The following is a 13,875-nucleotide window of genomic DNA, read 5'->3' on the forward strand; positions in this document are numbered from 1 at the left end:
AACTTTTCTCAAAGAGATCCTCTTATCTTTCTTTCTCTCACTCTTTAAGAAAATTCTAGACTCCCTACACTCAAATTTTTTTTCAATGTGTTTAAAATTAGACTCATATATTAAACGTTATAATACAATTAATTTAATACATCAAAAAAATTCCAATTACTTAGAGTTTGTTTGGATGTGCTTTTAAAATGGTTAAAAGCGATTTTAAAGAAAATGTTTTTTTGTTCCAAAAGCACTTAAAGTGCTTTATGCAAGTATCACCGGTTATACACTTTAAGTGATTTTACAGAATTTATTTGCATTTTGACTAAAAATTGGTTTCAAAAAATGCTTTATGCAAGAAGCATCGGTTATGCACTTTAAGTGATTTTACAGAATTTATTTACATTTTCAAAAACATTTTAAAAAACGAATATAAACAAACACTTATATAATGCCAGCGTTTCCGACACGCAGAAAGCCCCTGAGTTCACACTGTCCTCACCTTCACATATCACACAACCTCCGGCGAATTTCAAGTTCGGAATATCCCAACCGCGTAGAAGAACATTTCGAAAGATCAAAAATGTCAGACGGTGAAGCTAACGCTGCCGATGCGGCCAACGCCAAACCCCACGACGTTGTCTCGCTTCTTTCTTCTGCGGAGAGGGACTATCTTGTCCGTAACAATGGTGATCAGGTAAAATTTCGGCCCTTTTTTCTGATTCTCTTCGATTTTTAAGTTAATTTCTTGTCGGTAAAAAATCTTGGGTAAATTTTTGAGTGTTAGTGAAATAGATTCAGTCTGGGTTCATTGATTTTTCTATATCTAGCCGAGGTTTGCATTTTACCCTCATTTCCATATCGATACTTTGATTTTTCGGTTATTTGGATGGAAATATCGACAAATTTGTGGATATTTTAAACACTCTGTTGAAGTAGTTTAACAATTGGGTTTTTTTTTTAAATTTTATCACACTTGTGGATGTATTTGAAATTAGTAAATAAATAGAGGTTCAATTTGTTTGAGTGGCAAAAGAAAAAGGCAAATTTCTGTACTTTTTGGTGAAAAAAGCAAATTAAAGATATGGCTCTGTTTGCAAGGTTTTAGACTTTGTTAGGTTGAATTTATATCTGGTTTTACCTCCATAAATGTGGGTAAGGCTAGCCGACATTCACCTCTCCCAGACCCTGCGTAAAGCGGGAGCTTTGTGCACTGGGTACGACCTAAACTTAAGTTATGGTAAACATTAAGCTCCTCCAACCGTCCGGTTATTTGATACTTACTGATTAAGAAACGATGTTCAATTTATTAATTTGTGCATAGATGATATTTAAATGAGGGGATATGAAAATGAACGGTTTAGATTATGATCCGACTATTGGCTTTGAACTGTAATTTATTTGCATACATGTACATGTATTAACTTGAGTGGTGGTTGATTTAGAAAGACTTGTTTGAAAGGTTTACGAAAATTTGGAAAAGAAAAGTTATTATTCAGATGTAGAGGGCTCAGGGTTGATGGTAATATTGGTAGTGGGATAATGTAAGAGAGGAATCATACGTCAAATTCTGGATTTTCAGATTAAGGTTGAGAGCTTGAAGGGGAAAAAGCTTGGGCTGTATTTTTCTGCATCATGGTGCAGTCCATGCCAACAATTCACCCCAGCTTTAGTCGAGGCCTACAATGAGATCTCTCCAAATGGTGATTTTGAGATTATATTTATCTCGGCTGATGAAGATGATGAGTCATTCAATGGGTACTTCTCCAAGATGCCATGGCTTGCAATTCCGTTCTCTGATTCAGACGCACGTGATAGTGTGGATGGATTGTTCAAAGTTCGTGGGATACCCCATCTTGTGATCCTTGGCGAAGATGGGAAAGTTTTGAGTGACGATGGAGTTGAGATTCTTCAGGAGTACGGAGTTGATTCCTACCCTTTTACACAGGAAAAGATAAAAGAACTAAAAGATCAAGAGGAAGCTGCCAGAAGGGAACAGTCCCTGAAAAAAATCTTGGTCTCCCGCTCACGCGACTTTGTAATTTCAAATAACGGAGAGAAGGTAAGTTTCATTGCCACTTCTTGTTTATGATACTGACTTACTAGTCTCGTATTCTATGAATTTGCCGTGAAATGCAACTCGGCTGCACAATCTGACTTTTGTTATTAATTTGTGCATAAATCAAGGTGCCCATCTCTGAACTAGAAGGGAAGATAGTGGGTCTCTATTTCTCATTGTCTTCATACAGTCCGTGTGCAGAATTTACTCCAAAACTTGTGGACGTCTATGAGAAGCTGAAAGGAAATGGAGAGAACTTCGAGATTGTGTTGCTGCCACTTGATGATGATGAAAAATCATTCAAGAAACATTTTGAGAAAATGCCTTGGTTTTCTTTACCCAATGGGGACAAAAATGTTGAGAAATTGGCTCGGTACTTTGAGCTGTCAACCTTACCCACTTTGGTTATTATTGGGGCAGATGGTAAAACACTTAGTAAGAACGTTACTGATGCCATTGACGAGCATGGGAGTCTGGCATACCCCTTCACGCCAGAGAAGTTTGCAGAGCTCGATGAGATAGAGAAGGCAAAGGAGAAAGCTCAAACCCTGGAGTCACTTTTGATTTCTGGGGATCGAAATTTTGTCATTGGAAAAGATGAAACTGAGGTAAGATATAGGTGTCCCCCCTTTTATGGTTTATACAGTGATATTCTTTTGTGTGATGTGGGACGAAAGCCCACAGTTCGCTTCTTTCAAGGCATGTAACTTGTATTGTGCGTGTGCATTTGTGTGTTTTTTGTGTGGTAGTAAGTGGTAGTAAGTGAATAACAAGTATTATTTCTGCATTCAGGTTCCTGTGACAGATCTAGTGGGGAAGAACATCCTCCTTTATTTCTCAGCTCACTGGTGCCCTCCTTGCCGTGCCTTTCTGCCAAAACTTGTTGAAGCCTACCACGAGATTAAGGCAAAGGACGATGCATTTGAAACCATTTTCATCTCTAGTGACCGGGATCAGACCTCTTTCGATGACTTCTTTGCTAAAATGCCATGGCTTGCTCTTCCCTTTGGCGATGAAAGAAAAGTGCCCTTGAGTCGCAGATTCAAGGTCCAGGGCATCCCCATGCTCGTCGCCCTTGGTCCTACTGGCAAAACTGTCACAAAAGAAGCAAGAAATCTTGTCACGCTTCATGGGGCGAATGCTTATCCTTTCACCGAAGAGCGACTGAAGGAGATGGAAGTGGAATATGAGGAGATGGCAAAAGGGTGGCCTGAGAAGTTGAAGAGTGCACGCCATGAGAAGCACGAGCTTGTCCTCACGCGACGTACAGGATTTACGTGTGATAAGTGCGATAAATCGGGACTGGTGTGGTCATTCTATTGTAAGGAGTGTAATTTCAATCTCCACCCAAAGTGCGCGTTGGAGGCAGATAAAGAGACCGAAAATGATGCCAAGCAGGAAGAAGAGGAAGCCAAAGAAGGAGGGGTTTGTGACGGTGATGTTTGTACAAAAGCTTAAGAAGTATGTATGTGTCATGTGTTTGTGATTTAGCGTATCATGAGAAGCTGAGAAATGTGTGTTTTGGGTTAAACTAGTGACATGTTATGATTGTGTCCTAAACTCTTACGTATTGCGTTTCAGATGATGCAATATTATAACTATTATTATAATAATTATTACTTAACTGAAATTATTTATTCTTTGAATTCAAGTTTAAAGTTAAGAGATGCATATTCATCAAACTAAGAACTCTTAGGGGGCGTTTGTTTCACCTTCTTAAGTGGGACTGGACTGGTTAGGATTATTGTCCCATGTTTGGTAAGCTTGGGGACTAACTTAAATGAGACTAGTCCGGACTCATGTGGACTATCTCCCTCGCTAGGTCGTCTTAGCGAAGCTCCCCGAAAACCATTGGACTGCTAAGACTTGCTTCGTCTCCTTTGTGCTACTTGGCGTCCTCCCTCTGCGAAGACCTTGCTTCGTCTACGTTGCGTCTTCTCTCCAACGAGATCATAGCACCACACCAAGACCATTCCCTCGTTTCAAATCTGAGAGAACTACGGCGATATTCTCGGCGACCCAACCAAATTGCACCCCTTGTCGTCTGCAACTCCAATCCCTGCCCATGCCCATACCTAGCCCCACCCACCCGTGCTGTCTGCAACTTCAATCCTCACCCATGGAAGAACAAGTGAAGTTGGACGGGAAAAGAGGCAAAGGGAAGAGAGAGAGGGATTTGAACGGAAAAACAAAGGGAAGAGAGAGAGGAAACTGAATAGGAAAGCTCACATGGCTGCCATTAAATTGGCGATTAAAGCTTGATAGGGAGGGGTTGGGGTTTTTTGGGACTGAGAAAAAGAGGGAGAAAAGGCAGAAAAAGGGAGAGGGGATGGAGTCAATGGGCGGAGATAAAAATGAATCAAGGAAGAAGATGATTCTAGCCAAATGACAAAATAATAATAATAAAATTAGTAGATTAGATTAAATTAATGATAAAATATTGTATATATAGATTTAATAATATAATATTAGAATCCTGCTTTTTAATCCAGCACTGCATCAAACGCTTCACTAAGTCAGTCCAGCTTAGTCTAGTGTAAGCCAGTCCAGCTTAGTCCCTGAAGCTAGTCTAGTCCGAGATAGTCCAGTGCAACAAACGCCCCATTAATAAACTCGTTTTTAGTTTTTAGTTTGAGTTTGGTTTTTTAGCCAAAATGTTTCGAGATTGGCTAAATCCTGACTTTGGTCATTGAGATTTGTTGATGCACAAAATCCGTGAGGACTTTGGTACAACAGAAAGTGTTAAGTTTGTGACCTTATCTAGATTGCTCCGGTCACTAGTGTGGATAAGTATGTAAATGGATAGAGACAGGGAAGCAAACACAAGATGTACGTGGTTCACCCAGATTGGCTACGTCCACGAAATAGAGGAGTTCTCATTAATTGTGAAGGGTTTACACAAGTACATAGGTTCAAGCTTTCCTTTAGTGAGTACTAGTGAATGATTTAGTACAAATGACAGTAGGAAATATTGTGGGAAATGATCTCCTTTTATAGAAGAGGGTTTCTAGCTTTGTTCTGTCATTGACACGTGCCGTGTTGTGATTGGCTTCTGATGTTGACACGTGTCGCGCTATGATTGGCTTCTGATGTCGATACGTGTCGTGCTGTGATTGGCCTCCTGGTTGGAGGGAAACTTTTCTGGGTCCTTGACGGTATAACATTGACCGGTGCTCGGTAGTTTCGGGATTGGTCAAGTATGGTACAAACAAGATTTAAAACCGATAGAATTGGTCATTGAGTTTGTCCATCGTCAATCATTTTGATCATTTGGTGAAATTTTTTTGTTAAATAAAAGAAAATGACAAAATACCTCAATTTATGTCAAATCATTTTGGCCCGTTAATTGTTAAATTGAGGATATTTTTGTTATTTTAGTCCTTATTTAACAACAACAACAACAACAAAGCCTTCCCACTAAGTGAGGTCAGCTATATGAATCCTAGAACGCCATTGCGCTCGGTTTTGTGTCATGTCCTCCGTTAGATCCAAGTACTCTAAGTCTTTTATTAGGGTTTCTTCCAAAGTTTTCCTAGGTCTTTCTCTACCCCTTCGACCCTGAACCTCTGTCCCGTAGTCACATCTTCGAACCGGAGCGTCAGTAGGCCTTATTTGCACATGTCCAAACCACTGTAACCGATTTTCTCTCATCTTTCCTTCAATTTCGACTACTTCTACTTTACCTCGGATATCCTCATTCCTAATCTTATCCTTTCTCGTATGCCCACACATCCAACGAAGCATCCTCATCTCCGCTACACCCATTTTGTGTACGTGTTGATGCTTCACCGCCCAACATTCTGTGTCATACAGCATCGTCGGCCTTATTGTCGTCCTATAAAAATTTTCCTTGAGCTTCAGTGGTCTACAACGGTCACACAACACGCCGGATGCACTCTTCCACTTTATCCATCCAGCTTGTATTCTATGGTTGAGATCTCCATCTAATTCTCCGTTCTTTTGCAAGATAGATCCTAGGTAGCGAAAACGGTCGCTCTTTGGTATTTCCTGATCTCCGATCCTCACCCCTAACTCATTTTGGCCTCCATTTGCACTGAACTTGCACTCCATATATTTTGTCTTTGATCGGCTTAGGCGAAGACCTTTAGATTCCAACACTTCTCTCCAAAGGTTAAGCTTCGCATTTACCTCTTCCTGAGTTTCATCTATCAACACTATATCGTTCGCGAAAAGCATACACCAAGGAATATCATCTTGAATATGTCCTGTTAACTCATCCATTACCAACGCAAAAAGGTAAGGACTTAAGGATTGTTGATGCACAAAATCAGTGAGGACTTTGGTACAACAGAAAGTATTAAGTTTGTGATCTTCGCTAGATTGCTCCGGTCATTAGTGTGGATAAGTATGTAAATGGATAGAGACAGGAAAGCAAACACAAGATGTACGTGGTTCACCCAGATTGGCTACGTCCACGGAGTAGAGGAGTTCTCATTAATTGTAAAGGGTTTACATAAGTACATAGGTTCAAGCTCTCATTTAGTGAGTACAAGTGAATGATTTAGTACAAATGACATTAGGAAATATTGTGGGAGAATGATCTCGTAATCACAAAACTTCTAAGTATCGAAGTGTGGTATCGTCTTCACTTGCCTTATCTGTCTCATAGGTAGATGTGACATCTTTTCTGGAAGTACTCTTCCTCCATCTAGGGGTGGTATCTTTAACTGGTGGAGATGCACAAGGTAATGTATCAATTTCACTTGAAGCTTACTTGTAGTTTCAGGCTTGGTCAAGCGCGATACAAACCATGTAGTAGGAGTCCCTCAAGTCGCCGAGCTAGGGGATCTACTGAAAGAGGTGACAGACAAGGTAAGCAATCAAAGCTCCAAGCAATTAGTCCCAGATTAGAAGTTTGATTTCGAGTTCTGGCTGATTGTTCTCATTTTCCCTATCTTGCAGGCATCATGAAGGATAAAGAGAATAAAAAGGAGAAGAAATGATATGAGATACTTTTGCTTTTGAAAAAGTAACTTTCCACAGGCTTATTCTTGAACTGGGCTGGAGGGTTTTCTGGTTTCCTCCAGAGTATAAGGCCGACTGAAGAATTTGAGGGTCAAAACAAGTCTATCAAATCTATAGTACGTTCGACCCTGCTGATATGGGATACTTTTGCTATTGACAAAGTAGTGGATGTATCGGCACGTGTTCTATTACGCTTGTCTCTACATGCTTCCTTGTATCTTTCTCACTTGCCCTATTTGTTCCTCAGGCATATGTGGTATCTTCTTTGGAAGCATAAAATGTTGAAGATGAGTACTCGAGAGCAATGCCAGGTAAGTAATCAGGGAAGGGGTTCCAGGCAGTCGGTTCCTGACTGGAAGCTTGATTCCAAGTGCTGACTGATTGCTCTCTTTCTCCTTTTCTTGCAGGTAAGAACAAGGCCAAAGGAAAAGACAGGGAAAAAGCATGATATAGGATACTCTTGCTTTTAACCATGATGATATGAGATATTCTTGCTCTGGTGTAGCTTGTTTGCAGAGGTATTATCGGGAGGAAAAAAATCTGAGTATTTCGAGATGCTTCGTTGGGAGTGCCCTCTCAGATATGAGGAAGGGTTGAGCATTTTTGCAGGTCTGCTTGTCCGTTGAGGATGGAGGTCGACATATATAGGGGTCTCCCTAACAACAAGTAGTAATGCTATTCCTTTACCCTACTTGGTCATAGCACGGTAGTGGGAGCTGCCAGCTTCACGTGTTTTAACTCTGTCAGAGCACTAGAGCACTTTGAAAAAGTGGTCTGTGGTATCTGGAAAGCTGATGTTGCTTGTGAAGATTACAGACAAGCTTTATCCAAGGAGATCTGGCTCTCGAAGTTGAGAAAGCGGTGCCTCTTTGGTTTTCGAACAAGCAATCCTGTTGGGGATCTGGCTCTCGAGATTCGGAGAACGGTGCCTCTTCGATTTTTTAGAAAGCAATCATGCTGGTAGTCTGGCTCTCGAGATTCGGAGAGCGGTGTCTCTTCGATTTTTGAGAAAGTAATCATGTTGGGAGTCTGGCTCTCGAGATTCGGAGGGCGGTGCCTCTTCGATTTTGGAGCAAACAATCTTGTTAGGAGTGTTTTCTCGAATGTGAGTAAAGGTTGGGCATGTTTGCTAGTCTACCTTGCCACGGAGCACAGAGGTTGACACACAGAGACTTTCCAATTATCCAGCAATGGTGCTGTTCCTTTACCCTTGTGGGTAATAATATGGTAGCTAGACCTTCAAAATTTATGTGTCTAAACTTTGTTAGTGTTGTTTCTTTGCTATTCTTTTACCCTTCTTGGTTATAGCGATGTAGTGGGAGCTGCAAGCTTCACGTGTCTAAACTTTGTCAGAGATCTTTGGCAAAGTTATCTGTGTTACCCATGAGCTGATGTTGCGTGTGGAAAGTGGATGATTGAACAGTAAGATTCACGTGCTTTCTACTTCAACAGAAATCTTGGACAGAATGCCCCTAATTTCTGCAAAACTGAGTGTGCATGTGACAGGTGCTGACAAGGTTGAAAAAGCAGGTGCCTCTTCGATTTCTGAGATCAGCCCTCATGGTATTTGAGCAGCCCAGCTTTTAAGAAAGCAAGCGCCTCTTCAATTTCTGAGATCGGCCTTCGTGGTCTTTGAGCAGCCCAGCTTTTAAGAAAGCAAACGCCTTTTCGATTTCTGAGATCGACCCTCGTGGTCTCTGAGCAGCCCAGCTTTTAAGAAAGCAAACGCCTCTTCGATTTCTGAGCAGGCGCCTCTTCAATTTCTGAAGCTCCGTGGAGTGCAGATTTTTATAGAAGATGGCATTAAGTTCCAAAGCACACTTGAATCTCTACCAGTAGAAGCTTCATTCTTGCACTTCTAAGATCTTGATTTGTCCGACCTCTTCTTTCTTCAACACATTTGAAAATGTTTGGCCCTTCCGACCGTCGTTTTGACTTGAACGTTGTTGAACAGGCAGCCACGCCTTCTCCAGACAACATATGACGTCCATCATTCTTATCCCCTACTGGTCCTCTTACTGTTGGGGATTCCGTGATGAAGAATGATATGACCGCTGCGGTGGTGGCCAGGAACCTTCTCACTCCCAAAGATAACAGACTACTTTCCAAACGGTCTGATAAGTTGGCTGTTAAGGATTCTCTGGCTTTCAGTGTTCAGTGTGCAGGTTCTGTGTCTAATATGGTCCAACGCCTATTTGCTCGAACCCGCCAAGTTGAATCATTGGTGGCTGAAGTGATAAGTCTCAAACAAGAGATTAGAGGGCTCAAGCATGAGAATAAACAGTTGCATCGGCTCGCACATGACTATGCTACAAACATGAAGATGAAGCTTGACCAGATGAAGGAATCTGATGGTCAGATTTTACTTGATCATCAGAGGTTTGTGGGTTTGTTCCAAAGGCATTTATTGCCTTCGTCTTTTGGGGCTGTACCGCGTAATGAAGCTCCAAATGATCAACCTCTGATGCCTCTTCTTTCTAGGGTTCTGTCCAGTACTGAGGCTCCGAATGATCCCCCTCCGGTGCCTTCTCTTTCTAGGACTCTACCGACTGCTGAGACTTCTCCTAAGCAACATTTGTGAAGGCTCCCTCTTGTTTGTTTATTTTGACTCATGTATATGTACATATTTGTAACTTATCGGAAATATCAATAAATAAGTTTTGCTTCATTTCAACGTATTGTGTTAAATACACCAAAGCCTTCTTCACTAAGTTCTTTGAGTTTTTCTTTTGTTGAAGCTTTGTGAGTGGAGCATGTAGGTTGAGGTAGTGTTCCCTTAATTTTCCGAGTGAGGAAAACTTCTCGGTTAGAGACTTGAAAAATCCAAGTCACTGAGTGGGGTCGGCCATATGAATCTTAGAACGCCATTGTGCTCGGTCCTGTGTCATGTCCTCCGTTAGATCCAAGTACTCTAAGTCTTTTCTTAGAGTCTCTTCCAAAGTTTTCCTAGGTCTTTCTCTATCACTTCGGCCCTGAACCTCTGTCCTGTAGTCACATTTACCACTTCTATTGATTTCAAATTTCAAGGACTAAAGTGACGATTTATGTCAATTTCAAGGATTACTTTGACCAAAATACCTTTTAGTTTTTATGAGAGAAATGAAGAATGAAGATGGTTATAAAAATATTGTGTAAGAAATGTGTTTTAGAGTAACGTATGATGAAAACTAAAACTGAATATAATTTTTTGTTTTATATAATCTCTTTAATTTCTCCCCTTCTTCATCCAACCATCTCCTTTGCCCTTCTTTACTCCTCACTTGTTCAATTTATACTAAAACTAAAAACGAAATAATGTTCAAATAAATTTACATCTATGTATGTCCTCTTTTTCCAATAACTACCAATAGTTCTTTAACTTTAATTAAATTGGAGTTTTGATCCCTCAACTAAAAATTCATAACTATTGGTCCATTAACTCATCAAAAAGTGCAACTATGATTATTTTCTTCAACTCTGTCAGAACCGTAATGGGTCATGTTGATAGAACCATTGTTATAATTGGGTTAAAGTTGATGAACCATTTATCTAATAAGGTTAATGCTAATGGACCATTGCTCCAATTGAGTTAAAGTTGAGGGACCATTGCTACAATGTTCTCATTTTGATTTTCCATATTTGTCTCTTGATTCAGCCTGTATGGCATGACTCATTTTGACGGGAGTTTTGACGAAGTTGACGACAATGATCATAACTACACGTTTTGATGAGTTACATAATTAATAGTCACAAAATTTTAATTAAGACACTAATATTCTAATTTTGTTAAAATTAATGAACTATTGCTACAATTTCATCTATAGAGAAATAAGACTTTGGGACAACCACACACATGGCTTGAATTAATAATAATTTGCACGTTACCAACGAGGTGTTTACAATAAGAAGCTGGGCTTGAGCATGGCCCGCATGGCCTGCGCTTCTTGCACTCTTGTTTGTTTGTATGTCGTACGCAGTGGCTCAGCCTGAACAGGAGAAGCTAAAAATTTTCAACCTTTCCATAAATTCCACAGGGAACACAACGGATAAGGACGATTCACCCAAAGTTTCTTTTCATAGCTCTAATCCTACAACCAAATGGAGTTACGGACCCTCCAATTAACAAATTAGTGTTAAATTTATCATTTCCGAGATCAAAATATACAATTTGTTCTAGTAGATTTGTTGTTGAGTTTATACTCATGCGTTTCGGATTCGAAGCACACTTTAATTTGAAATGGTCCAAATTTTCATATTAAAAAGATTGCATTTACATGATTTATAATCCAGTTTATTTATTGTTACCATTATTCAAGAGGAACTACTATTTTTAAATAAAAAACTATAATCCCATGGGGATTTAGACGGAAACTCAATCTTAGCCAGCCAGCTCGTATTTTGCGTGTGTTTATTATAATATTGTAAGTGGTGCCCTCGACGTCGAAGATCCTAATAAAAGTCGCCAAACTTTCACCACCAAACTTGAATATATACCAAATTCCAATTGCAGCTCAGAGAGAGAGAGACTCAGAAAGCATGGCTAACGGCGACGAAGACGGCGTCACTCACGACCTCCTTTCTCTCATCTCCTCCGCCGACAGAAACTTCCTCCTCCGCAACAACGGCGGCCAGGTAAAAGTGTAACCATCATATTTTCTCATTAAAGTTTCGACTCTATGTTCATTGAGATTGCAGGGGAAAAATAAGCAAGCCAAAGTATTTGCATTTTTTTTCTTCTGAGAATATAGGGGAACGTTAATCTAAATGTAATTATGATGGAAACCCAGTTGGGTAAATGCTATGTAATTGCTTGGTTCAATCCCAAAATGTTTACTTTGGCATTGATTATACGAAGAACAGATTGAGATGGCTGTTTTTATTTTATTTTCTGGGTTGTGGTGATTATATTTTTTTTATGAATATATAGGCTGAGATCAGTAGTTTGACCGGAAAGATTGTGGGGTTGTATTTCTCCGCCTCGTGGTGCGGCCCGTGCCTCCGGTTCACCCCAAACTTGGTGGAGGTCCACCAGGACTTGGCGGCCAAAGGCGGCTTTGAAGTTGTGTTCGTCTCTTCTGATAGAGATGAGGAATCGTTCACCGGATACTTCTCGAAAATGCCGTGGCTTTCGATTCCCTTTTCGGATTTGGAGACCCGAAAACGCCTCAAGGAGTTCTTCAAAGTCAGGGGGATTCCCCATCTTGTCATTATTGATGCCAATGGGAGAGTTTGTACTAATGATGGGACAAAAATTGTAATGGACCACGGGGCGGATGGTTATCCGTTCACCGCGGAGAAGATGAATTTATTAAAAGAGAAGGAAGCCACGGTGAAGGAGAATCAGTCCTTGAGTTCTCTCTTGGTTTCTAGTTCCCGGGAGTATTTGATTTCGAAGGATGGCAATAAGGTACAGCTTTTCCCCCTTGATTTTACATTGCTAGCACTTCTGTAACGTTGGATTGTTTTAACTTTTATATGATAGAGATAGTTGATGACCATGAATACCCAAAAAAATGTATCGACAGGTTTCTGTATCCGAGCTTGAAGGAAAGATTGTTGGGTTGTATTTCTCGCTTAATACTCACAAGCCATGCAAAGAATTTACTCAGGCACTTGTGAAGTTCCATGAGAAAATGAAGGAGAAAGGAGAGAACTTTGAGATTGTGTTGATATCTCTGGACCTTGAAGAGGAACACTTCAAAGAAGGGTTTCAAGTGTCATGGTTGGCATTGCCGTTTAAGGACAAGAACTGTGAAAAACTTGCTCGCTACTTTGAGCTTGAGAATTTACCTACACTAGTTATAATTGGGCAAGACGGGAAGACCTTACACTCCAATGCGGCTGAACTCATTGAAGAGTATGGCGCTGAAGCCTACCCCTTTACACCAGAGAAGATTGCCGTGCTTGCTGAGTTGAAACTCAAAGAACAGACTATACAGTCACTTTTAGTTGCTGGGGGCAGAGACTTTGTGATTGAAAATAACGGTTCCAAGGTACAATTTTCTTGCCGGTTCATTTCCTAATGTTCTATGATATCAATTAAATTTCAAATGTTTCTTTATTCTCATCAGTCAGAGGTTTTTTAGTTGCATGCGTCAAGTTTCTGTCTGTGTTTGATTAGGTACCAGTGTCTGAGCTTGCTGGGAAGCACATTCTGCTCTATTTCTCAGCTCATTGGTGCCCTCCATGTCGTGCATTCATGCCTAAGCTTATAAAAGCGTACAATCAGATCAAGGCAAAGGGCAATGCCATTGAAATAATCTTCCTCTCAAGCGATCGCGATCAACCCTCCTTCAAAGAACTCTTTGCAACCATGCCTTGGTTAGCCATCCCATTAGGCGATCCAAGGAAGGCCCTCCTGCAGCACAAATTCAAAATCCAAGGCATTCCTGCATTGGTAGCCATCAGCCCCAACGGCCAGACACTCAGCACGCAGGCCCGGCAACTCATACAGGCACATGGATCGGACGCTTATCCATTCACAGAAGAGCATTTGAAGCAATTGGAGGAAAAGTTGGAGGAAGAAGCAAAGGGGTGGCCTGAGAAAGTAAAGAGTATACTCCATGCTGAACACGAGCTCACGCGTGTGCTCCACCACGACTATGTTTGCTGGTGTAGGGAGCCGGGAAGTGGCTGGTCTTTTTACTGCAAAGACTGCAACTTCGATCTCCACCCAAAATGTGCATTGAACAAGAGCAACAATGGAGGAACGGAGGATGACCCTCCCAAGGCAACGGAGGATTATATTTGTGACGGTGATGTGTGCCGTAAAGTCTGAGAAGGCATTTAAATTGCCTTATGCATCTGGATTTTGTAAGCTATGATGTTTTCTTTTTATACAAAGGGGTTTCTGTGTGTGTTTATGCTAA

At 40.8% G+C, this 13,875-nt stretch overlaps 2 protein-coding genes across 2 annotated transcripts; both read left to right on the forward strand.

The window, feature by feature from the left end:
- The first annotated feature begins 451 nt into the window (after positions 1–451).
- Positions 452–3,671, forward strand: LOC126596525 (probable nucleoredoxin 1). The gene is made up of 4 exons (XM_050263141.1): positions 452–679; positions 1,565–2,044; positions 2,170–2,649; positions 2,834–3,671. The coding sequence occupies exons 1-4, from the start codon at positions 566–568 to the stop codon at positions 3,497–3,499; spliced, it is 1,740 nt and encodes a 579-aa protein (XP_050119098.1). The 5' UTR covers positions 452–565; the 3' UTR covers positions 3,500–3,671.
- Positions 3,672–11,192: 7,521 nt separating this feature from the next.
- Positions 11,193–13,875, forward strand: LOC126596527 (probable nucleoredoxin 1). Its single transcript, XM_050263143.1, has 4 exons — positions 11,193–11,638; positions 11,934–12,413; positions 12,532–12,999; positions 13,128–13,875. The coding sequence occupies exons 1-4, from the start codon at positions 11,543–11,545 to the stop codon at positions 13,782–13,784; spliced, it is 1,701 nt and encodes a 566-aa protein (XP_050119100.1). The 5' UTR covers positions 11,193–11,542; the 3' UTR covers positions 13,785–13,875.

This window comes from Malus sylvestris, chromosome 13 (assembly GCF_916048215.2).
Source record: "Malus sylvestris chromosome 13, drMalSylv7.2, whole genome shotgun sequence".
Classification (NCBI taxonomy): Eukaryota; Viridiplantae; Streptophyta; class Magnoliopsida; order Rosales; family Rosaceae; genus Malus; species Malus sylvestris.

Coding starts and splice junctions, on each gene's coding strand:
- LOC126596525 (XM_050263141.1), top strand. CDS start 566: ATGTCAGACGGTGAAGCTAACGCTGCCGATGCGGCCAACGCCAAACCC. Junction 680..1,564: donor TCCGTAACAATGGTGATCAG/GTAAAATTTCGG, acceptor CTGGATTTTCAG/ATTAAGGTTGAGAGCTTGAA. Junction 2,045..2,169: donor TTTCAAATAACGGAGAGAAG/GTAAGTTTCATT, acceptor GCATAAATCAAG/GTGCCCATCTCTGAACTAGA.
- LOC126596527 (XM_050263143.1), top strand. CDS start 11,543: ATGGCTAACGGCGACGAAGACGGCGTCACTCACGACCTCCTTTCTCTC. Junction 12,414..12,531: donor TTTCGAAGGATGGCAATAAG/GTACAGCTTTTC, acceptor ATGTATCGACAG/GTTTCTGTATCCGAGCTTGA. Junction 13,000..13,127: donor TTGAAAATAACGGTTCCAAG/GTACAATTTTCT, acceptor GTGTTTGATTAG/GTACCAGTGTCTGAGCTTGC.